This window comes from Mytilus californianus, unplaced genomic scaffold, assembly GCF_021869535.1.
Source record: "Mytilus californianus isolate M0D057914Y unplaced genomic scaffold, xbMytCali1.0.p SCAF_5, whole genome shotgun sequence".
In the NCBI taxonomy this organism is placed as follows: Eukaryota; Metazoa; Mollusca; class Bivalvia; order Mytilida; family Mytilidae; genus Mytilus; species Mytilus californianus.
The window spans coordinates 20,899,417-20,926,653 of NW_026262701.1; the positions used below are offsets into that span (position 1 = coordinate 20,899,417).

General features: G+C 33.0%; 1 protein-coding gene across 1 annotated transcript in view; it reads left to right on the plus strand.

The window, feature by feature from the left end:
- Nucleotides 1-14,738: 14,738 nt before the first annotated feature.
- Nucleotides 14,739-27,237, plus strand: part of LOC127702664 (uncharacterized) — a 41,744-nt gene continuing 29,245 nt past the window's right edge. The window contains exon 1 of the mRNA XM_052206955.1: nt 14,739-20,219. Coding sequence (XP_052062915.1) covers nt 14,747-20,215 — 5,469 coding nt within the window. The 5' untranslated portion in view covers nt 14,739-14,746 and the 3' untranslated portion in view covers nt 20,216-20,219. The remainder of the gene's footprint in view (nt 20,220-27,237) is intronic.

Genomic DNA, 27,237 nt, shown 5'->3' on the forward strand with positions numbered 1-27,237 from the left:
TAAAACTAGAGAGGCTCTGGGAAGTGTTACTGTTTTTATACGACCGCAAAAATTAAAAATTTTTTGGTCGTATATTGGTATGACGTTGGCGTCGGTGTCGTCGTCGTTGTCTGGCGTCGTCCGAAGACACATTGGTTTTTGCACTCTAACTTTAGTTTAAGTGAATGGATCTCCATGAAATTTTACCATAAGGTTCAATACCACGAAAAGAGGTTGGGATTGATTTTGGGGGTTATGGTACCAACAGTTAAGGAAAAAGGGGCCAAAAATAAGCATTTTTGTAACTTTCAGACAATAACTTGTGTGTAAGTGTATGGATCTCTCTGACATTGTACCACAAGGTTCCATATCACAAAGGGAAGGCTGTAATTGATTTTGGGGGTAATTGCCTCAAAATTTTAGGAATTAGGGGCCAAAAAAGGGGCAAAAAACAAGCATTTTTCTAGTTTCATGACAATTACTTGTGTGTAAGTGTTTGGATATTTCTGAAATTTTACTGCAAGGTACCATACCACAAAGGGAAGGCTGGGATTGAGTTTGGGGGTGATGAATCATAAGGGGGTTCAAAAAATTTGGGGGGAGGGGATTTTTTTTTTCTTTTAAAATTTTCCATTTTAAGTTGGTTATTTCTGATTTATATTTAAAAGCAAATAATAATGATATGGTAGGAGATACACACCAAACAGGATGTGTAAATTTTTATATAATAAGTATTGTGCAATAGCAAGAAATTTTCAATTGCACAGTATTGCACAATAGCAAGAAATCTTCAATTGCACAGTATTGCGCAATAGCAAGAAATATCCAATAGCACAATATTGCGCAATAGCAAGAAATTGTCAATTGTACAGTATTGCGCAATAGCAAGAAATATTCAATTGCACAGTATTGTGCAAAAGAAGATACTTCTTATAAATTGCTTATTTCTTGATCAATTTCAATGGGGTTTTATTCTTGAATTCTTGGGGTTCTTTAATATACTGAATATAACCATGTATTAAGTTTTTGGATTTTGGGCCCCGTTTTTAAATTGGTCCACATTGAGGTCCAAAGGGTCCAAAATTTAACTTTGTTTGATTTCATCAAAAATTGAATTATTGGGGTTCTTTGATATGCCAAATCTAACCCTGTATTTAGATTCTTAATTTTTGGTTCCGTTTTCAAATTGGTCTACATTAAGGTCCAAAGGGTCCAAAATTAAACTTAGTTTGATTTTAACAAAAATTGAATTTTTAGTGTTCTTTGATATGCTGAATCTAAACATGTATTTAGATTTTTGATTATGGGCCCAGTTTTCAAGTTGGTCCAAATCGGGGTCCAAAATTAAACTTTGTTTGATTTCAACAAAAATTGAATATATGGGGTTCTTTGATATGCTGAATCTAACCATGTATTTAGATTTTTTGGGCCCCGTTATCAACTTTGTCCACATTGAGGTCAAAAGGGTCCAAAATTAAACTTTGTTTGATTTCATCAAAAATTGAATTCTTGGGGTTCTTTGATATGCTGAATCTAACCATGTATTTAGATTTTGGATATTGGACCATAATAGGTGAATGTCCAATTTAAAATTTTTAAGTTCTTAGACCACATTCATTCTGTGTCAGAAACCTATGCTGTGTCAAATATTTAATCACAATCCAAATTCAGAGCTGTATCAAGCTTGAATGTTGTGTCCATACTTGCCCCAACTGTTCAGGGTTCGACCTCTGCGGACGTATCAAGCTGCGCCCTGCGGAGCATTTTATTTTTATCTTTTATCTTTATTGTTAATATACATGTAGACTACTAGCTTAAACCATTATGTAGGTTTTGCCACAATCATGACAAAGAATTAGAATTCAAAGTCAATTACTTTCAGGGGAAAGCTATAACAAATAAATAGTCAGGAGAATAGTTTAAGATGTCTTTGTAAACCCAGTAACTGAATCAGGTGGGGCATAAAGGGCATTATAATAATTAAATGCCCATCAAATTTGTTTCAAAAAATCTTTGAAGTGTTCATCATCTGTTTTCTGATAATGCATCCTTATTTTCTCAGTTTATTTTTTCTTTTGTAGTAAATTTAAGGTAGATTCGACTTAACAAGGGAGGGGACTGCAGCTTTTATAAATATTCATTTCATATATTTGAAGTGACAAGTTTTTTTCTCGATTTAACTTCATCTGGAATGCTCAACCTCTGAGAAATTGTATTGACCAACATTAGATGTGCTTTTTCAAACAGCAGCGCTATCAAGAATGTTAGTTTATGGGGAACCAATAGTGGTAGGTCAATGCAATGATCTCATTTTCATGGTGCTCTCCGTCATGGTCTATTGACTTTGAAAATTGCTCAGTTTACATGTTAAAGATTGTGTTGAGGTCAGTTTATGGGAAACTACGTATTATAAGTCAGTGGTACTTCTTGTGCAGTTGTTTTAGCATTGGCAGTTCTCATTTCCACAGTTATTATATAGGGTCTGTTCCTTCAGTCATGGTTTATTGGTTAAATGTTTTCATAGTTTACATGTTAAAGCATTGCCATTTTAATTGTCTGCATTAAACTTTCAAAATTACATATTAAAGGCAAGACACATCTCTGTGTCATCAGTTTTTATTTTTAAAGTCTTCTGTTCTGACCTGCAGATGGAAGATCACCAAAGTGGTTGATTAAGGTATTAATTATATAAAAGTTGGTGTAAACTGTAACTTGTAAACATATAAGTTTTAGCCAGAGGGTAGTATACAACTAACTACGGTTTTTAAAATGTGACACGCAAGAAAATTTGTAGGAGATATTGATCTTGAAGAGAAAAGACATATATATATATAACTCAAGATTTAGAAATAACTGGATCAAAGAGCAGAGAATATTTTATTTGATAATGGTCAGCAAAACAATATACAGAAAACTAAAGATTGAGCAACATGTACCCCATCATAAGCATAAACAACTACAATTCCATTAAGATTGAACACAACTTTCAAACCAAATGAACTGAAAAAAGGCTATTAAGAAGCCAGAATGTCAGATCAAGGAAAAAATCAAATCAAAATGATTGGTTGACAGTTTGCTGAACTCCAGTGAGAAAATAAAAAATGATAATTATAAGCATGCCAGGATCAATCCATTGCAAGCAGCAGATCATCGAATTATGACATAGGTCTTTTCTTTTTGTCACAATATCCAAATGCAGTGTTTCCTATTAACGACTTTTGACTCAGGAGTATATAATTTTTTGATGGTAACCTAATTTGTGTGGTAGAACATTCTGGTATTCTGTCAAGTAAGATCAACTGAAAGATCAAGCTTACAATTTGGGGAGAAAATAAAATATTGTCCACAGTGTTTACATAGTGTTTCTGGAATCTTTGAAACGTTGTTCATGAATTTAAGTTCTGCATCAAATAATTCTCATATTTTAATAGTACACAAGCATGAAGCATGCACATTTTATAACTGAAAATATTTTGTAAGGTATTATTTTATATATCAAACAAACAAACAAATATTTTATCATAAGCTAATTTCAAATTTGCATTTATAAAAGATTAAAGATAAATATGTTAATTTTACCATATTATACTGTTTAAATATAAGTAAATTACTGACGATCAACCATAATATATGTTTGCCATTATCAATAAAATAAAACTATTAAATGATATCATCATTGACCAAAATATATATAAATTTTTATAACCTCCCTTGTTCACAAGCAGACAAGACAACATTTCATGTCTACATTCCATTCATGAAACATTGTGAAATATCTCAATAAGACATAAAATTTAACCTTGAATAATCTCCTTTTAAAGAGAGAAAATTTCATTTAATATCAATCTACTTTGCATTACGTATACACACTTGAGGGAGTACCAGAATTTTCAACCACAGAGTAGGTAACCTGTCAAAAAATTATATACCCCAGAGTCTATATAAGTCAGTAATGTGAAAAAAATCATGTTATTTAGTTCTTGTCGTTAATATGCATGGAATATTGCTACCAGACATTAAACTTCTATGGGTATATCTCCAAAATTATTTGTATCAAAAACTAAACTATTACACACAATTTCATTTAAATATTAAACTCCAGTCAATGTTGTGGCAGGATTTGCAAATGAAAGATGTCAAGACTTTTTGTAAATAAATTGGCAATTAAAAGTCCAACCATCATTCAGATTAAAAATAGGCAGTTCATAAAAGTTGTCGCCACTGAAGATTTTTCGGAAAATTTCATTGAAAATAAGCGATTGGTATATTAGGAGTTGTGAATACAAAGTCAGTACTTCACAACAGTTATTTATATATGTCCAGCTGTACAATACAATAATAAGATGATCAGTTTTGGCAGATAATTCACCAGACAGAATAAATATGATACATAAATATATTCACATGCAAAAATAAGTATGAAGGAAACAGTGCATCTCATATACTGCCTATTTTGTACTAATACACACCCGTAGCCAGGGGGGTTCATACGAACCCCCCTTGAAAACAAATTAGCGCTGTTAAAGTCGACGTTCTGTTTGAATTGTAACTGTTAAAGTGAGCTTCGTGAGTCCATCTAACACCCCCTTGGAAATTCCTTTGCTACGGGCTTGTAATATATCCTGCATTTTATATTTAATAAAGTGCAGATTTTCCAAATAATATTAAAAATTGAATGCCTAGAAGAAAATGATTCCTGAGAATGGAAGAAAGGTTGATCCAAATGTGAATTATATTTAAGTCAGTTTGAGAAAGAAACAAAATCTGAAGTAAAAACCAATTCCTCTACAAACACATTTCATAAGAAAATTGGGGAGACAGATAGAAATTCCTGCTTTAAAAAAACACATTATAATTTTGGTATGCCAAATATGTACTTCTTTCACATAAGACTCATCAGTGGCACTCCAATCAAAAATATAGTTGGAAGGCTCAATCAAATACGAAGTTGAGGTTATTTTGTAATATAGAAATAATGAGATGAGGTATGATTGCCAATGAGACATTAAACTATCCACCAAAGTTCAGAATGGAATTTGGCACTCAATGATCTTCAATTAACTGTGTATACTTTATTTGGAATTTTTAACTTTTTTGATTCCAACTTCACTGATGAGTCTTTTGTAGACGAAACGTGTGGCTTATTTTGTAAGCCTGGTATCTTTGATGATTTTTTCCACCTTTATAAGACCCACCCCATATAGCTCTCTTAATAGGAGGAGAGTATCTCAATGAGTCATGTTAAAAATTTGTTGGGATGTTTCAAACAAAAGTTTTCCCATAAAAAGCACATTAGTTTAAATTAAAGATCATACCTGACCTTTTTCAAGAAAGTGAATGGAAATGATCTTGATACCATGGCCGGTACTATAACCATATAACTTAATTATGAACCATGCAAAATATAGAGCTAGTTGTCAATTTTGGATAAATTTGAAATACATCTATAATTCTAAATAAAGAAACTGTTTTATGAGCAGAAACTCCTACAAAGTCTAGTATGTTTGTATGGAGAATGACTAGTTGATTTGGAGGAAAGTGGGAGTGGGAGAAGGATTTTTAGCTTACCGTTCCGAAGGAATGGTGAACTTTTGCCATCACTTGGAGTCCATTGTCGTCGTCCGTCCGGTATAAACTATTTCAAACATCTTCTCTGAAACTACTGAACCAATTCCAACCAAACTTAAGTTGAATGATTCTTAGGTTATCTAGAATAAAGTTTGTGTTTTATTTTCTGTTTCCTCAGAAAACATGGCTGCCATGGCTAAAAATAGAAGATAGGGTAAAATGCTCAATGAGTTTCTGACTTGTATCTCAAAAACTAAAGCATTTAGAGCAAATCAGACAAGAAGTTAAAGTATTCATTAGGTCAAGGTCTACCTGCCCTGAAATTATCAGCCAAATCAGGTATCTGATTTTTAGGTTATTGCCTTTGAATTGATGATTTTAATGAAATTTTGCAGTTTTCGGTTATTTTCTTGGATATTATTATAGATAAAGATAAACTGTAAACAACAAAAATGTTCAACAAAGTAAGATCTACAAATAAGTTTTTATATGACCAAAATTGTCAATTGACCCTCAAGTAGTTATTGTCCTTTAAAGACAATTTTTCACAATTTGTTCATCTAATCTAGTTTGCTTACTTTAAAAAATTTTCTCCTTTGAAACTGCTGAATCAATTTCAGCCAATCTTGGGCTGAATGCATATGAGTTTCAGAGTATCTTGTATAAACTTTGTATTTTATTTCCTTGTACGTCGAGAAACATAGCCACTATGGCTAAAATGGAACATAGGGGTAAAATGCATTTTTATACGACTGCAAACATTTTTTTGGGATTGTATAATGGTATGATGTCGTCCGAAGACACATTGGTTTCCAGACAATAACTTTAGTTTAAGTTAATGGATCTATAACAAAATTTTTTAAGAAGGTTCAATACCACAAAAGGAAAGTTGGGATTGATTTTGGGGATGATGGTCCTAACTGTTTAGGAAAAAGGGGCCCAAAACAAACATTTTTCTAGTTTCAGGATAATAACTTGTGTATAAGTATTTTGGTTGCTCTGAAATTGTACAACAATGTTTAATACCACAAGTAGAAGGTTTGGATTCATATAAGGGGTTATGGGGCAAACAGTTTAGGAATTAAGGGCCTAAAAGGGGCCAAAAACAACAATTTTTATAGTTTCTGGACAATAACTTGTGTGTAAGTGTATGGATCTTTCTGATATTGTACCAAAAGGTTCCATATCACAAAGGGAAGGCTGGGATTGAGTTTGGGGGTAATTGCCTCAAACATGTAGGAATTAGGGGCCAAAAACATGTATTATTCTAGTTTCCAAACAATAACTTGTGTTAGATATGTATGGATCTCTCTGAAATTGTACTACAAGGTTCCGTACTTCAAAGGAAAGAATTGGATCGAGTCTTGGGGTAATTGCTCCAAGGGGGGATTTTAAAAGTAGCGGGGGGTTTCCAATTTTTTAAGGAATTCATATTTTTTTCAAAAATTTTCAAATTTCAAATTTTGTAAAAGTTTCAAGAAGTAATCTTCAATTGCACAGTATTGCGCAATAGATTTGTAAGATCTTTTCCCACATTTATTTTGTGTCAGAAACCTATATTATGTCAAAAATTTGATCACAATCAAAATTCAGACAGTGTCAAGCTTGAATATTATATATCCAAATTTGCCCCAACTGTTCAGGGTTTGACCTCTGCGGTCGTATCAGGCTGCGCTCAGCGAAGCATTTTATTTTGCTTATGAAGAAAATATGACAGATACAAAGAACATTTAAATGGCATTTTTAAGCCACTCAATACATATTGAAAAGCAAAAATAATCATTGATGAAAGATTTAAGCAAAAAATTACAGGTGAGCGATTCAGGCTCTTGAGCATGTTGAGAGCCTCTTGTTTGTCAACCAAATTTTTATTTTCACTTGTAAATAAACCAGCTGTTTATTTTCAAGCAGCATACATGTAGCTGTGCAAAACCTTTTGTGTCAGTTTTTGTAATCAATTTTTTTCCTGCATATTGTGTGGCACTTTAAATTGTTACCAGGTCACCCTACCACAGCCTCAGAATATAAATAGGTGCCAATTACAATAAGTTTATCTATAATTGACATTTTATTTATTTAAGCAACAATTTCATGATTTGGAGAATGTATTTTAACTCTTTGTATACTGTTTTATGCTTGCAGTACTAATCTCTGGGATCATAAAACAATAAAAATATTCTTACAACAATGCACCACAGTGTAACTAAATGAAACAAAACTGGACCAAGCAGTAACAAATAGTTTCAATCAACAAAACACAACAAAGGACCCAAATGAAACATGACTAGTCTAGAATTAACAAATTGAGTCCTTGACAAATTGATATAAGGTAACTGAACTTGACAAAGTAGTTAATACTTTTATCAACATGAGTCAGTCATTCCAAAGGTCGCCAGACATTGGGCAAAGGCCAGCAAAAATTGGTTTGGTCCAGTTAAGTGATATACATTACTGGACCAAATGACCTGTAATTTTTTTAATTTTGTCCAAATCATATGTGTAAATGTCCTATAAAAAAGAGTCTGGTCCATTTAATTTTAAGAAGAAAGGTTTAGTACTGGACTAAATGTCCAGTTGATTTTTCAAAGCCCTTGGAACCACTGCATAAGTAATATAACTACACATTATCTTATTAATTGGCATTGAAACAAACGTGATAATCATATTTTCGCCCCAATATTACATCTGGTTTCTAGTAGACTATAATAGAAAGGAATGACCTTTTGAGTTCAAGGATTCATGTTTGGTCAGGTTACTAACAACTTGTCATTATTGCAAAGACTGAACTGAACTATACCTTTTTATAGAGCATAATCAAAGCTTACATTGGTCATGATCTATATTTGTAATGAAAGTTCAATGGCATGGCAAGAAATATTATGTCTTCAATTCTACATATTTTCAACCTAGCTTCCATGCATGTGAAAAAGCATGTAAAAAAAAATTTATATCTTCCAGTTGATAATCTACAGAATTAGACGTTTCTCTAAGAATCTGTTTTAACTATTAAGTGATGAGGATTTAAGTAAAAACAACTTTGTCACTTAAAATATTTTGCAGCATTCACTTTGTTAATCAACTGTCACAAAAAATAATCCCATAATATCTGAATGTCCTTACAGTTTTAACTGAAAAATTGCTACCTGTGGGTGACCTTCATTGGTAGTCATGGTCATTAAACACTCCTGTAGTAATGCTGAGAAAAAGCTGTGAAAATGAGGGTTAAGCTGGAACATGAAATGCATCATCCAAAACTCCAAGTGTAGGACATTATGCTACTGTTATATGCAAGAACAGATTTGTAATCAATATTGGGAGTCTAAATTGTTTGCACATTTTTTGTACCTGGTTTCTATCTAGTCAAAAGACCATTTTTTTTCATTTTTAATTTATATGGTTTAAGATTTTATTCCTTTTCAACTTACAGACTTCAAGGAGAATTGTGGTCAAGATTGAGGAATTGAACTCAAAACACAAAGAAGAAAACTGTACAGTTTTATTGGTAATTTTTGAATTGCAAGATAAGCACACTCCTTCATCCCTTCTAAATTGACATAAATTCATGGTATAATGCCCTGAGGAATGACTTTTATAGATAAATCCTATTTAACTGAGTTATGAATTTGTAAGTTTATATACATCAATGAGACAGAAAACCAACAACACAAAATACCAAAAAGACATCTAAAGGCAAACAAAGCATCTTCAACAATAGACAGTGACTATGCAATACAATATTTCAAGCTGAGACTGAATCATCCAAATTGTTAATAAAATACCAACCCTTTCCTTCAAATAAAAAAAAAAACCTTTGTACAACACAAATTACCAAAAGACATCTGAAGCAAAACATTATTTAGCAATGACGAGCAGCTTGAAAAGGTCACTGTATAATTTAAAGTGCATGGTATATGATAAGGTAAAAAAATTTAGATAAAAAATATGAAAAGATTGCTTATTGAAACAAGTATCTCAAATCTAATGTTGGTTTTTCACAGATGAAAACCTCAATCATAAATGCATTAGATATTTGTCAAATCTAAATTGTCTCTTCATGAAATCGAGTAAATATACATGTAGTTCTAGTTGTATGTTTTGTAAAAAAAAGTTATATGATAGGGTTTATATTTATTTGATTGATTTGAATTTAATAATGGGGAAAACCTGGGTATGGGAGACAACTCACAAATGTATTGGAAGTTATGTTTGTGCTTTAAGAAAGTAGTACATGTATTTATTGAGCAGTGAACAAGCATTTATGATATTTACATCTTTCTTTAAGAATGATGCAATAGCATATAAGAAAATTAGACAAGTTTCAATCAACCAAGGAATAAATTACAGAATTACAATTTTCAAAAGATAAAAAAAATTAATCAAAATCTGAAAAGGTAGAAATTTAACATTCATACATAAATGCTTCTGAATTTTTTTTTAGGATTGACTCTTGGCATCATTTAAATAAAATCTTGGAAGGTTTGAATAATTGAACTGAAATGAAATGGATTGAATAATGAAAATTTTATGTTTCAGTGCTAAGCCATAGGCTGTATTTAACTATGTTTTTGGCTTTCAAATACAAACAGCAATATTCTAAAAGATCTGAACATATCATCCTAGTACAAGCTTATGCAACCGATAATCAGAGTATATTAGCACAAAGATAGTACTTAGATAGATTGATTGTTGGTTGCTTAACATCCAGCGGCAAATATTTTATGCATGTTCAGAACGATATAGTTCTTAGATAATGACAAACTGTCTTGTTTACCTTTGGGATACATTGAATTTAGCATCTGTTTACTTGTACTGAATAGAACCAATTTTCCTTGTAAACTTGACCTCAGTTATTTTTGGGACTATGCAAATTTCACTCAAGCACATTAAAATATTAAATGCAAAGAGCGACTATAGGGTTTTATAGAAAAAATATGAATTTGTCCAAAAAAAGTTAGAAGCATAATCATGTGAGCAATAGCAAACATTTCATTTCAATTCAGAAAAACAATTTGTGAAGATACCTTTTCAGTAAAAGATTAATAATTACATTTTGTTATGGTTTTTGCTTTTTTCAGAAAAGAGAAGTCTGCAAGTATAGCACTGAAAATTTAGGGGAAAATTAATCAGATAGGTAAAATATGTAGTATTTAAAATATATCTTCATTATATAGGAAATATGTGGTTGCATTAAAGAATTTTAAGTTAAACAGAAATATCAAAATCATAAGTTGAAGGGACAATCAACATCTTAGCAAGAAGAAAAAGATGAAAGCACAATAATCCCAAAACACTAATGAGATATAAAAAATTGAGAAACATGAACTCCAACTAAAATAAGTCCGATGTGGATCCAGGATTTTAAAAAAGGGGGACCCCAAATTATGCAACTTTTGGTATGGAACAGGTAAAAATATCTGCAATAACAATAAAGGTAGCACCATAAGGCCCTCCCCCCTTCCGAAAACCCCCTCTGTAAGTGGTAACAACTTGTTTTGTCTGAAGTGTTATCAATTTCTGTTTCCCTTATGAAACCAAACTTTAAATGATTTCCCCCATGTTAAAATTATACGAGTTATGATATTGATACCATAGTGGAATGGTAGATATTTTTTACCTAACCTTAACACATTTTAATTCATAAACTTATGTTACATGTTTATTCTCTTATCCTTAAACAAAACTGGAAAATCTAATATAAATTCAAACAGTAGATTTATTCGTTACCATAACTAATAGGCAATACAGATGTTAAAAAGTATAAATATAACAAAATACAACACAAAAAAAACTGAAGAAAAAGCAACCCCCCCCCCCCCCCCCCTGTAAACAATTTGGGAAATTCTAGTGCTTGAAAATGAGATGTTGGGTATACTTCAAAGAGGCAGGAACCCAGTGCAAATAACTAAAAAATAAAAAATAAATTGTTTTACCATATTTTTATCTTGTTTAATCTTGAACTCAAACTGTTTACTGTTGATTATAAAAACTTTGGTCCCTAGAAATCTGATCATTGTAATTTGTTGCATAAATGTCCCTGTATTCAATTAGAATTTGATGACAAAAATATTGTGTAAAGATTTTTTCTGTCACAATGCTCTTTTTATACGACCGCAAAAAAATTTTTGTGGTCGTATATTGGTATGACGTTGGCGTCGTCATCGTCGTCCGGCGTCGTCCGAAGACACATTGGTTTTCGCACTCTAACTTTAGTTTAAGTGAATGGATCTCTATGAAATTTTACCACAAGGTTCAATACCCCAAAAGGAAGGTTGGGATTGATTTTGAGGGTTATGGTTCCAACAGTAAAGGAATAAGGGGCCAAAAAGGGGCCAAAAATAAGCATTTTTGTAACTTCCAGACATAACTTGTGTGTAAGTGTATGGATCTCTCTGACATTGTACCACAAGGTTCCATATCACAAAAGGAATGCTGGGATTGATTTTGGGGGTAATTGCCTCAAAATTTTAGGAATAAGGGGCCAAAAAAGGGGCAAAAAACAAGCATTTTTCTAGTTTCATGACAATTACTTGTGTGTAAGTGTATGGATCTTTCTGAAATTGTACTACAAGGTTCCATATCACAAAGGGAAAGCTGGAATTGAGTTTGGGGGTAATTGCCGAAACGTTCAGGAATTGGGGGCCAAAAAGGGGCCAAAACACACATTTTTCTAGTTTCTAGACAATAACTTGTGTTCAAGTGTATGGATCTCTCTGAAATTGTACTGCAAGGTACCATACCACAAAGGGAAGGCTGGGATTGAGTTTGGGGGTGATGAATCATAAGGGGGGTAAAAAAATTTGGGGGGGGATTTTTTTTTTTTACTTTTTTTTTCTTTTTTTCCTTTTTTTTTCTTTTAAAATTTTCCATTTTAAGTTGGTTATTTCTGATTTATATTTAAAAGCAAATAATAATGATATGGTAGGAGATACACACCAAACAGGATGTGTAAATTATTATATAATAAGTATTGTGCAATAGCAAGAAATTTTCAATTGCACAGTATTGCACAATAGCAAGAAATCTTCAATTGCACAGTATTGCGCAATAGCAAGAAATCTTCAATTGCACAGTATTGCGCAATAGCAAGAAATATCCAAAAGCACAATATTGCGCATAAGCAAGAGATTGTCAATTGTACAGTATTGCGCAATAGCAAGAAATATTTAATTGCACAGTATTGTGCAAAAGAAGATACTTCGTATAAATTGCTTATTTCCTGACCAATTTCAATGGGGTTTTATTCTTGAATTCTTGGGGTTCTTTAATATGCTGAATCTAACCTTGTATTTAGTTTTTGAATTTTGGGCCCCGTTTTTAAATTGGTCCACATTGAGGTCCAAAGGGTCCAAAATTAAACTTTGTTTGATTTCATCAAAAATTAAATAATTGGGGTTCTTTGATATGCCGAATCTAACCGTGTATTTAGATTCTTAATTTTTGGTTCCGTTTTCAAATTGGTCTACATTAAGGTCCAAAGGGTCCAAAATTAAATTGATTTTAACAAAAATTGAATTCTTAGGGTTCTTTGATATGCTGAATCTAAACATGTATTTAGATTTTTGATTATGGACCCATTTTTTTTAAGTTGGTCCAAATCGGGGTCCAAAATTAAACTTTGTTTGATTTCAACAAAAATTGAATATATGGGGTTCTTTGATATGCTAAATCTAACCATGTATTTAGATTTTTGATTTTTGGGCCCCGTTATCAACTTTGTCCACATTGAGGTCAAAAGGGTCCAAAATAAAACTTTGTTTGATTTCATCAAAAATTGAATTCTTGGGGTTCTTTGATATGCTGAATCTAACCATGTATTTAGATTTTGGATATTGGACCATAATAGGTAAATGTCCAATTTAAAATTTTTAAGTTCTTAGACCACATTCATTCTGTGTCAGAAACCTATGCTGTGTCAAATATTTAATCACAATCCAAATGCAAAGCTGTATCAAGCTTGAATGTTGTGTCCATACTTGCCCCAACTGTTCAGGGTTCGACCTCTGCGGTCGTATCAAGCTGCGCCCTGCGGAGCATTTTATTACAAGATATATACTTGATCAAGACAATCATCAACCGCAATACATTCAGAAAGAATAACATTAAATTAATTTCTGTTGATTTTAATTGCATTTCATTATTTCACTAATATTTGCTTCAATTGATATGAAAAAAAAAATGTTTGGACAAAATTTTTAAAAATTTAATTATGTATCGAAAAACTGTCTGCTGCCAAATTCCAAGAATTTGAATTCTGTTTAAAGTAGGTGATCCTAGCTGGTCTTTTATAACTTCAGGTAGTACAATGTCTACAAGTATTAAAAAGAATTTGAGACATCTGTTCGATTTGTATATTATATACATAGATTTCACAAAGTATTCCTATCCACTGAGTGCCATGGCATTAAAAATGTTATTGACCAACACTACAGATTTTTGTTCAGCTTTTTTGTGGCAGTAGTCACATAAGCCAGACATATGATTCTACATTCTATTCTGTGTCTTCACATTTAGGTTCAGTCTATATTTAAAATATTTTAAGACATCAATAAGTTTTTAAAACTTCTCTGAATTTTTCATGTTTTTATATGTAACTTGAATAGAAGCTTTTCTGATAAAAATCTCCCATCCATAGAAAATTTTTATGAATATTATTTTTTTTCCAGATTAATGCACTTTTGTTTTCTGCAGATTGCATTTAGGTACAATCTTTGATTAAATTTCTAGACACCAATGACTTTGTCAAACATTCATAGAATTGTGTCAGACTGACAGATGAAGAAGATTTGGTATGATTGCCAATGAGACAACTCTCTACCACATTGTTTTTCACAGTTTAGAACTTTTAGGGAACATTACACAACATGGCAAAAAGCTTCTTCATGAACAAGAAATAGCATCTGCAGAAAAAAAATCATTTTTTTTATTAGCTACCATATTTTACTGAAAACTAGACTAAATATTTGTTAGTTAAAATTTCACTTTAACTCTTAACAGAAGCAATAGCAATGAGACATGGTTTCATGAAACCCTTTACAAATGTATGTAGCCAGAAACACTACTCAAAATCAATCATGCAAACAATTTAATGTTACTATGAAACAGATTATACAAAATCAAACATTGTGTAAGAGAAATATTCACCCTGACCTACAGTATAAACACAATACATGATAATACATTTCTTTTTTCAGAATTCAAGATGTCAGTTATTATTCGTCTCCAGAATTTACCATGGTCAGCAAGTGCTATGGATATACGCCAGTTCTTCAAGGGCCTCAACATACCCCCAGGAGGTGTTCACATCATAGGAGGAGAAAAAGGTGATGCTTTTATTGCTTTTGTTAGTGATGAGGATGCAAGGAAGGCAATGATGATGAATAATGGCTATATTGATACAAATTCAGTGCAGCTGTTTCTCAGTAGTAAATCAGAAATGCAGAATGTTATTGGTGAGGCTAGGAATCAAAGTGCTCCAGCATCAATTGAGCAAACAACACCACCACAAACACATCAAACTCCACCGCAGCCATATATGGCTTCAGAATATGCTAAGCCAGCAGACAAACAAGTTTATCCACCACAAGACAGACAGGCTCCAGAATTGGAAAGGGGTTATAATAGACCAAGCCAATTGCACACACAGAATGTTATGCCTGTAGGACCACATTTTGACAGACCAGATCAACAACAGGGGCATTATGATGATCAGTTAGGAAGATACCCAGACAGAACAGCAGCTTCTCAAAATGTTCAAGAACAGCTTTCATACAATAGAGAAAGCCAACCAACGGAGAGGTATGGTCAGCCTTTAGATAGAAGATATCCAACTGGAGATACTCCAAAAGATTCATATATTAACTCTCACCCAACACACAATGGTGATTATGACCGTAACAGTTCCCATTCACAAGAATCAGCTGCAGATGTAGCCAGGTATGGGCAACAGCCTGACAGATATGCAAAAGATAGATTTCCAGACAGATATCCACCACAGAGCAGAGATGGCTATCAAGAGAGATATCCTCCAGCATCTAGAGAGGGATTTCCTGATAGGTTTCAACCAAGATCAGATCGTGGTTCATCTGTTGAGAGTAGAACAAGCTATCCAACACCCACTGAATTGGATGAGAATAGTCGATCAAGTTCCAGAGGCCAAGATGTCATTTCCCCAAGACTGCAAGAAAGAAAAGGTGATACAGAAAAAGTTCCACTATATCCTCCATATCCTCAACAGCAGGCATGGGAAACACTAAGGCAGGACCCACAGTCAAAGCCTACATTAGAACCCGGACCACCTGGGAGCTTTCAGAATGATCCTCGGAGACCATGGGATCCATTCCAGGTTCCAACTTCAAGACAAGAGGGTAGCACAGATGTGTATCCTCCAGACCCAAATAGATTCATAACACCAAGTGGACAAACTCAACTTCCAATTAGTGGAACAGAAAGAGACAGAAGCTATGATAGAAGACCTGGTTATGAGGACATTAGGGAAACACTTCCATCACATGAGAGAAATCTACAGCTTAGTGAAAGAACTCCCCCTGGTTTGGACAGACATCATTATAATCGTGACAATGATCCTCGTGATCAATATGGGTATAGAGGAGATGGTTCTCAGAGAAGATATGGACTAGGACCTTCATCAAATTGGAATCAGGGAATAGATCATCGTTCTTCCCCAGCGCAAAGACCACCTTCTGGTTTATTAGAAACACCAGATCCGAATAAAAAAATATCAGAAATAAATCAGTATGAGGACAGTGATAGCAGAATGCATATTGGAAAAGTCGAAGACAAATTAGATGACAAAGGAAATGTTGATGAGAATGAGCCTCCACCTTTTTGGAATCCAGAATTTGATAAAAAAGTTAATCCAGACTTTAATCACCCACCTCCAAATTTTAATATCCCTTCATCCATCGGAAATGAAAATAGAAGACCTCCATATGGTGCCTCAAGAGATGGTTTCAGCCAACCAGACAAGGAAGTATATGGGTACCCACTCAGACCACCCCCTGCTGATACACATGAAAGGCCACCAGCTGTAGATGCATATGAAAGACCAACACCTAGAGATACAAATGAAAGACTTCCACCTAGAGATGATCATGAAAGACTTCCACCAAGAGATGCTTATGATGCACATGAAAGACCATCACCAAGAGATGCACATGAAAGAATACCACCAAGGGATGCATATGAAAGGCCACCTCCAAGAGATCAATATGAAAGGCCACCTCCTAGAGATCAATATGAAAGGCCACCTCCAAGAGATCAATATGAAAGGCCACCTCCATCTGGTCCATTTGACCGACCAGCTCCATCAGGGCCATATGAAAGACCAGCTCCATCAGGGACATTTGAAAGACCAACTCCATCTGGAACATTTGATAGACCAATTCCATCTAGCCAATATGACAGGCCGCCACTTGGGTTTCCAGATAGACCTCCATATGGAGAAAGACCACCACCTTTTAGGGATGGACTACCACATTATGACAATAAGCCTCCACTTATTGAGAGACAGTATGATCATCCATCTTATGGAGTTGATGGAAGACCTTCATTAGATGAACACTATCTTAGAAAAGGACCATTTAGTTATAATGACAAAAATCAACCAGCATATGACCAGAAAACTGGAAGACCATCCGTGCCGTTTGATGCAAAGCCCTCTACTGATACAAGTGGTGGTTCTCCAATGGATATAGTGGATGATCAAGAAGAGTATAAAAGTGAGGATTACCCACAACCTAGAGGTTTCCAGAATCAACCTTTTAGAGCTCCATTTCCAAACCAGCCAAGTTTTGACCCAAGATTTCCCAATAGACCTCCACCTGCCAGGCTACCAGATATCAGACAACCACCTCCAAGACTTGGAGCTCCAGGTTTTTCACAGCCACCATTTAACAGACCTTTAAGAATAAATGAAAGCATTCCAGTAAGTGCAAATCAGCCAAGACCTAATACCCCATTTACATCTATAGGAACACCAGGAAATACTGTTCAGCCACTTATACCAGGACTCATAGGTGGCTCAGATCAACGTCAGAATCAACCTATACAAAGGCCACTGCTGGATGATTCAAAAAACAAGTCTGACGATCTGATTGACAATAGAAATAGACCTCAAGACACTGACAAGAGAGGAGAGGAGAATAAAATCCCATCAAGACTGAATGATAGGCCATCAGATGTAGATTCCAGAAATCAAAGAAGTGCAGGAAGAGAGGCAAAACAAGATGTTGATACTAGACAACGCCGCGATGAAGATACGAAAAGAGATGAAGACAGAAGAGATAGAGATAGGGAAAGAGATCGTGATCGCAGGCGTGACATAGATCGTTACAGTAGAGACGATAGAAGCAGATCAGAAGTTGATAGAAGACGTTCTGATTATGATAGGAGAGATGATCGTCTTAGAGACAGAAGTAGGGATTATGACAGATCAAGAGATTATGATAGGTCTAGAGATTATGATAGATCTAGAACAGAACGAGATAGGGATAGAGATAGTAGATATGATGGTAGATACAGGGATGATAGGGACAGTCGCAGATCACCACGAGATAGTCGAGACAAAAAAGTGGATGAGTTTGGAAGAGAAAAACGTTTTGACGAAAGAGATGTAAAAAGAGAAAATGAATCCAGAACAACACCAAGCAAAACAAGTCAGCAACTGAAATCAGATATAGGCACTGCACCTAAACAGACATCTGTTTCTCAAAGTAGTGTAAGCAAGTCTTCAATTCCACCAACAACTGTGCCTTTGCAATCTATTCCTGTACCATCAAAGCATCCAAACACACAAAGTACTTCACCAAGTTTTAAAACATCATCATTTTCAAATTTACCTGTGTCGAAAGATGCTGTTATAGATAACAGATCTGTTTCTAATACACCAGTTTCATTTAGTATAGCTAAAAGTCCTGCATCAGCTGCAAGTAGTACAACGTTACAAAGCTTACCAAAAAATAGTCCTTCAACAGTGACTGGGCCTAAACCACCTCTGAGTACATCTATATCTAGCCCAAGATCTCTAATGAGTACAAACATTACCAGCGTGAGACAAAATATTACTAGGTTTGACCCTTCAACTCAGCCAGGTATATTAGGAGCAGCCCCTCCAGGTGTAAGACCTGTAAGACCAATACAGAAGGCACCAATAATGTCTAGAAAAGCTTCAAACGATTGGGAGCAACGTCCAAAAGTCCCTTTATTGCCTGATACGTCAAGACCCCAACCTGCAGGTCCACCAGCTTTTACTGATGCACCAAAACCTTCATCGAAATTCACTGATACATCAAGATCTCCGCTGTCAGGTCCTCCACTAAAAAGTTCACCACCAGCCAAGATTGATGCAGCAGATCCAAAAGGATTAAAACGACAATACAGAAAAACAATGCCTTCTCTATCAATAGTAGTGAAGAATTTGCCTACTAATGCTGGATATAGGGATGTTAGAAAGTTCTTTCAGGGATGTGAAATTCCTTGGGATGGATTGAAAATGATAAATGATGGGGAAGGAAAGAGAATTGGGGTTGCTTACATAAACTTTTGCAGTTCACAGGCATATTTTGAAGCTATAGAGAGAAATAAAAAACAATTAAATGACAATGTTATTGAAGTTAAATCTTGCCCTCAAGAAGAATATGATAAACAAGTAGATTCATTCATGCCCTCAAAGGATAATGAAGCTAAGAAAATGAAGATAGAGGAACCATCTAAAACATCCCCTGCTAAAACAATTCCTAAAGAGAATATAGTTCAGGTTAAAGGCTGGGCAACTTCAGTGAATAAAGAAGAGCTTCAAAAATTCTTTAAGGATCTGAAAATTGCAGAAAATGGCAGTGCAATATATATTGAACATGATCAGCAAAGACGACCAACTGGTATGTCAATGGTGAAATTTGATAATGAATTGGACTTTGATAAAGCTTTATCATTAGACTTGAAACAGTTAGCAGGAAAGACTGTTCACATTAAATCAGTGTCTCAGAAGGACTTGGATAATTTAAAAGAAGAACTAGGAAAAATTGGTACTCAATTGATCCCTTCTGGTAATAAAGATGTGAAAGCAGCTGGAGATGCACTAAAATCTGACTATACATGTGTTCATTTGAAAGGACTACCGTCATATGTTGCATTGCAAGATTTGCAGTTCAGCTTCTTTTCTGGTCTAGAAGTAGGCAATCGAGGTATTCATCTTGTGCTAGATTCAAATGGAAAATCTTTAGGAGAGGCTTTTGCAGAATTTATTAATGAGTCAGTTTGTGCTAGGGCATTGCTAAAAGATAATGAAGTTTTTATGAGAAAGGCAGTGACTGTGAAACCTATTCAAAGGAGTGAAATGATAGACATGTTAAGAATGATAAAGCAACCAGCAGGTCGTGCAAATACTGGTCCACAGTTTGGACGTAGAAGTACATACTATGTGAAAACAGAGAACTGGCCTTTTACCATTTCAATTCGAGAAGTGCTAAACTTTTTTCAAGGCTTTAACCCTATCCAGGAAACTGTTCGGGTACAAATTGGTAATGACATGCAAGGTTCAGCAGCAATGGTAGGGTTTAGGAGCCAAGATGATGCTGAGAGGGCTGTCAACAGTTTAAACAACCAGTACTACAGACAGAGACAAATCAGGATGGAGCCAGCACATATGTAATAAGGTTAGTATTGGAATGCCATGAAATTAGAGGATCCTGTTTATATATTTTAATCATTTTTTTTTTAGAATTTTCCTACTCGATATTATGTTCAATTGTAGATGTGTTTCTACCTTTTTTTGAAGAAAAAATATCCCAAACTTTTGAATGATGAGAATATATTTTTATGTCATTTTCAAATTTCGATTTACAAATACATGAAAAATCAGACTACCTGAAAATATCGTTAACATATTTAGATAGGCAGGATCCTGTACTGATGGTCTTTCCAATGTTTCAAAGGTACTCCGAATTTAAACTTGATTAAACAAATCAGCAATAATTAAGGCTGCTTTGATACAAAGAATAAAATCTGTTCAATATTATATATATAGCAACAAAAACTCAAACTTTTATATGTGCAAATTTTAAAGTAGAAGAGAAATGCTTTGAATCTTATGTTTCAAACTGAACTGATTAATTTTATTTCTTGAAAAAAATATAAGTTCTGATTAGTACAGACGTATTTTAAGTGAAAATATTTTTTCTCCAATTAAAACTTTTATAAAGATGCAGAGTCACCACAGTTACAGCAATACAACAGAAAATAAGGCTGAATTGAAATGTCTTGAGCTATGGATAATTTTGAACAAAACTTCATTATTGTTAAGTGAAGGAAGTTCATTAAGTGATTAAAATGTTTTGTATGACTGAAATCTTTCAAAAAGATTCAGAATTTTACATGAACTATCAAAAAGGTTTTAAGCATTTAGATAACCTATTTTTTTTATTAAGTGAAGAGATCCCATTTCAAATTCGTAAAAAGATTTGGTAGAAGCATAAGAGAGAGGGAGACAACTTCATCAGGAATGCTTGTAGTAAAAGCATTTATCCCTAAAAAAACCTGTTGAAGAATGGTCCCAACAGTCTGACAAATGCATTTTTATTATAATTTTAAAAAAGAAAAAAATTACAACTTGGAATATCTAGCATTTGTTACAATAATTGAAGTATTCTGATAGACAGGGTACAATGATTAGTTACATTCAAGTGATAAATTTAACCATCCAGGCTCCAGAAAACAGAAAACAGAAAGGTTTAAATAATACTTTCATATACAAATGAAAAGTCATTTTGCACAGCTTTTTCAGTGGATAGAACAAACAAACAGGCACCATAGCCATTGCATTGTTATAAGTTGATATTAAACAGGTTATGACAGAGATATACAGAAACAGTTCAATTTTAAAATATCTACTAGTATATGAATAGATACAATATAATAAATAGAATATTTATAGATAGAAATTTGAAATTACTTTGAAATGATTTAAAGGCAAAAAATATTGAAGGCATTAACATAATCCTTGTCAGCAGACAGACCAACACTGTTTTGTACATGACTTGTGCATTAAAATGTTTTTTTTTTTGTCTTTACTAAGATATTTAATTTAAGCATTTGCTGTTAATAATTTGCTTACATGCAATCTGAATGAAAAACATCGTTTATCCATGCTTTATACCTTTATACAAGGATCTGACAACGATTTGTTTGAGTGTATTCTGATAATTATTGCTTCTCCCCATGAAATTTCTGCCTCCAGATTTTTGAAGGTATGTATCATTACGACAAAACTCATGAAATTCAGAATCCCAAAAGGTCTTCAAACAGAATGTTAATCAGAGCGTAGTCAGATCCATGTAAGTAAAGCATGGTTACTGGACAATGTGACAAAGGTCATACATTTATATTTTAATCAGATTGGCTTACAAGTCTTCTTAATAAAAGGGGATAGTAAAGGGTTATTTCCATTTAGCATGTTTGGTCATTTCTATTCTAAATCTTTGTGCTGAAAGGCATTTCACCGCCATGTTTCATACAGTGAAAATTATTTCACGTAAATCTTGAAATTGAAGGAAGATTAACGGAGCTTGAACTCCAAGTCCATTAAATATCTTAGATCCCCCTTAAATACTCCTAATATATCATTTATAAAAAGAAATACAAATTTCATTTTGATCTGTAAAACGAAACGTTCAAATGAGAGCCACAACATTTTATTTTTAAACTCCTTCGAGTACCTATCATGAGATATTCATGGGGATTTCAATCCAATCAACATCTCTCATGAATTATGAAAGCTGGCAGGTATGTAAATTCTAAAATAAACGTTTAAAATTTGGTTTACAGAGGGTACAAGTATATCAGCTCTTATAGATGATAATATTAACGGTAGCAATTTAAAATGAATATTGTTTGATAACTTTCACAAATTGAATGCTCTGTACACTGGTCCTTGTTAGGATACCTTTTAGATTGATATGTTTGATAGTTTAAGACAATAGCGTTCATTGTCCTGCATATTTCGTATAGTTAATAGATTATTCTCAAATTATAAAGTCGGAAACATAGTGCGTTCTGCAAAACGTAATCAATTTATGTTAAAAATAAATAAGAGTGAAAATAGCCCCAAGATTTGTTGTTGTAGATACTATTATTAATGTGTGCCCTTATTAAGGGAATTTTTTTGGTAGTTTTAGAAATATTAATGATTTAAAAATGCCTGAGATATGCAACATCAGAACAAACTACACAACAAATTTCAAGTATTAAGATGAAAGATATAGTATCTGTTTGCTTTACAGTCAAATAAATGTTCTTTGAAATTTAAAGAAAATATTACTTCTCGCTTATAAAACAATTAATTCTCGCTTATAAAACAAATTACCTCTTGCTTTTTAAACAATGAGATTGAGATAGAATACCATCCGGATTACTACGTTATCTTAGAACTAGACATATTTTGGTGGCAAACCAACCGAACTTTTACAAGTGTTTACATCATGTCCATGGATAGAAGCAAAACATACAAGAATTATTATGTTAACTAATGGTATGTTGAGAAAACTAAAAAATAACAAAGGAAATCTTATAGAACAACAATGAGAAATGATATGATATGTTGTCATTAAACAACAAAATTAAAAAGCTAATCAATGACATGTTTATGATTTTAAATCATATTAGCACACAAGTGACTTCAATTCAGGCATGTCACAAATCCTAGAGGAGACACAGACAATCATAAGCAAAACAAAGCTTAGGATATAATGAATTTGAACTGTTACACATTCTATGTCTCAACAGTGAAAGGTTTTCGCAGAAACTTGAAATTTTCTTACTGTTATAATGGTTTGTACATTTTAGCAGTAATTTGAAGGAAGTATTACCGATCATTACCGAAAAATTATTCAAGCATAATTTGTTAAGTTTCCCCCATATGTTTTCGAATGTTTGGCAACATTACATTCAGATCACCATGTACTACTTATTTTCTAACGAATAACTGTACTTTTATGTGATTGACCTGAGGTTAAAAATGCCAACACAATAGTTTTATATTTTTTTCTTTAAATAGTCCCAACGGTTAAGAGTCCTTTTTTGCATTTTTTTTTTTGCAACAAATTGTGGTAGCACAGCTATATATTATGACTGACCAACACGAACTTTAAATTGTGCTTTTAACTCATTTGATATAAAGTATTTTTTTAATCCACATACAATATAAATTCTTAGAATTAAAGTCTAGGTACAAGTCATTCAGGATCTAATGTGACAAAAATATGTTATACCGAGTGTTGAATTGACGCAGATTCACACTTTCAGAATTGAAACCTAGGAAAAGAAGCAAAGAAAATATAATAACGCCACTAATATTCACTAATATATGCCAACATTTATCACATTCTAGTCCCAAACTACATCAAAGTCTAGTTTGACGAAAATGATTGATACACAATTTATATAATAGGGACCAAAACAATTAATGGTTAAATGAATAACCGAGAATAGTGACATTAAAAACAGTGTTAGACAAAACAACGGGACAAACATTTTTGAATGCAGAATAGGGGGAGCAAGCAGTCGCCCATTTTTTAAAATAGAAAGATTCCACCTGTATGTGTCTGTACACAAATGAAATTAAAGTAAATGATATCTAAATATGGTTTAGTGATACTATATATAGTACATACACTTATGCAATTCGAACCTTTAAGAGGTCACAATTACCAACCAACAAGGAAATGTGAAACCAACTGGATCATTATGCATGATTTATGGCGGGCTTTATTGAGCAATAGTCTTTTCAAAAATGACTTCTCTAGCACATTTTTTGTTTGTATACCCCTGCTTGAAAAACTAAATATCACTACTAAATCTACTCAAGTACAACATTCCAATATGTGTATGAGCCTTGGCTATTCGGTAAAATAGCAGATTTTTTTTTATCTGTTAATCCAGAAAATAATGCAAAACTAAACTGGTTCAACTGATAATCTACAAATAACTTTTTGGATGCTGATAGCTGTTGTACATGTTAGATTAACCTGTGTAAAAAGTTATATCATTTTCATTTTAAGTATGTGTAGACGTTTTGCATTTTAAAGCGACTTTCAGGCGGATTGGGAAGATTCCATCATCACCCGGAGTTGAGAAAGGAATGTGCTTATACGTCCATATAAAAATTGTTGCACACAAAAAACATATATACAAGTTAATTTTTTTGATTCATGGAAAACAGTATTTTCTGAAGTCATTTATAAAGCCGATTAACTTCTTGGGTTTTTCGTTTTTTCTGTTTTTTTTTGTTGTTGTTGTTTTTTTTTGTTGTTGTTGGTTTTATTTCTTTCTTAATTTTTTTTGCTGTGTCCTCATTATTATTATGAGACGGTAAACTTTTAGAAGATTGCTTCGTTGATGGCAATTGACTATAATTTTGCAAGAGAAAGTTATTCGTTGTTGCATAAGCTCGTAGGGTTGACATTTACTTCATTATGACCTTGTATTGTACATAATATGTAGAGCAATAATTGCTTATGTCATCTGCAATAGAAAAATCAGTTTGCGTCTAAAAGAGGAACCTTATATTATATAAGTTATATAATATCAAGTTTCATTCTTTTCTATACTTGCTTCTTTACATATTCTGGAAAAAAATCTGATTTTGGTATCTAGCTGGATAAAGGAGAATGGAATATAACCGAGCTTAAACTATAATGGAATTGTATAACTATATAAACTTGTACTTTCGCAAACCAATACTTGTAATTTCCTCATCGTATTCTGATTGCTAAAGCGCTACCGAAATGTGTTAACAAAATATAGTTTGATTCATGTCATTCCATTTCCTGAAAAGAAGTCACAGTTCTCTAAATGAAAAGCATCTATTCCTTTCACACTTCTTTTCTTTATCCGGATTTTTAAACTTCTTCATGTCTACTTTAAGCATACCACTTTTCAAACAATGTAAAGTTTAAAATTATTATAAGTATTGAATTTATATTTGCGACATCTTTATTATTCATTGCAGCAAACAGTACTTCTTATTAGAAAGGGGAATAACTCGCATCAAGTTTTGGGAATTCGTGACTTTCTTACAAAAAATACGCTGTATAGGAATATATATGGATGCTAGAATTATGCCCTAGGTGTTAATAAAATGTAACTGATGTATTGATTAAAAATAATTTTTGTAAAGGTAAATCAGGATTATAAGTCCTATGCTCATAATTTAAAAATAAATATACAGGTTTTTTCCCTCTCAAATTGGTTTCAGGGATATGCTACTCGTATTTCACTGTAAGACTCGATGTCATGCATACGACTTAATTATTAATACATTAACATTAATCAACTAGTAATTTGAAATACTTGTATTTTTTTATTATTATTTATAAATAATTAAGGACAAGTGTAAGTAATCAACAAGTAAATGACCGTTCAAAGGTTGACGTGCGTGTTTATTTGTCGGCAGGTTTGCATGCAAAATAAAAAGGTGGGTTATTGTTATAATATTTTTATTTTTATCTCTTGTAATTTTGCAAAATAATACGAAAACTAAATGTAATGTTCATAAACGCTTACTGCATGAAATATTGGTCACAGGGTGTTTTGTAAAAAAACATCATTAATTTTAAATGATTAATTAATTCGTCGACTTCATATAATTTGTGATATGCTGTGAACTTGATGCGGATCTAGGAGTAAACATATGAGTGGATACGAGTTGAGTATATAATGTAAGAGACAAACTAATTGTCTTCAATATTAATTTTCATAAATACTGAACCTCATAATGAAAATGAATTAACACACATTCCGTAATTTCATATTCACAAAGAGGTGGGTGCTCATTTGCTCAAAGTTATGACGGACACAGATGCTTAACGACATGTGCTACATATTATTTTAAATTCAATTCAATATTGTATTGCCATATAAACTTTACAGTTTGTGACATATAACAAAACAAATCTTGTTCAACACAGTTGAGACCGTTTGTAAAATGTACATATCTAGAAAAGAACTTATTGCATAAATATGCATCAATTTGAAACAGATTATAACAAAGTGTTGAATTAAACCAGACAAAATTACACGATGCTAAAAAACAGAAAATTCATGCATAGTACGTTTTTATAAGCATATTTTCAAGCAGCAGTTTTTTCACGAGTAGTTGTATGCAGTGTAGGTAAACATCACTGAAATCGACTAATGGTGGACTTCGTCTTCTAGGTTGTCATCAGCCCAGTAGTCATTAAAATAGATTGATGCGGTCATTTACTGTTGGTAAAACCATCATTCCAAAATCTTTGAGTGTTCCACAAGGCATATATGGGTTGTACCAGATTTGTCATAAATTTTTGTCTCCTTTGTTTTCAATTCTTCAATTTAACTTCGCTATTGATCTGGCCTTACAATATATTTGAATCGAGCGTCACTGATCAGTCATATTATACTGAGACGAAAGGCTCATTTTGGCGTACTAAGTTGTAAGCCTGGTATCTTTGAAATTTATATGTAAGCCTGGTATCTTTGAAATTTATATGTAAGCCTGGTATCTTTGAAATTTATATGTAAGCCATTATTGAGCGAGAGAAAAAGGCCGGGTCAAATTTTTGAAAAATATATCTTGTACATAACTCGAAAAATCAATTTGTCAATAGTTTGCTATATTTTAGATAGACAGGAATATTTCGC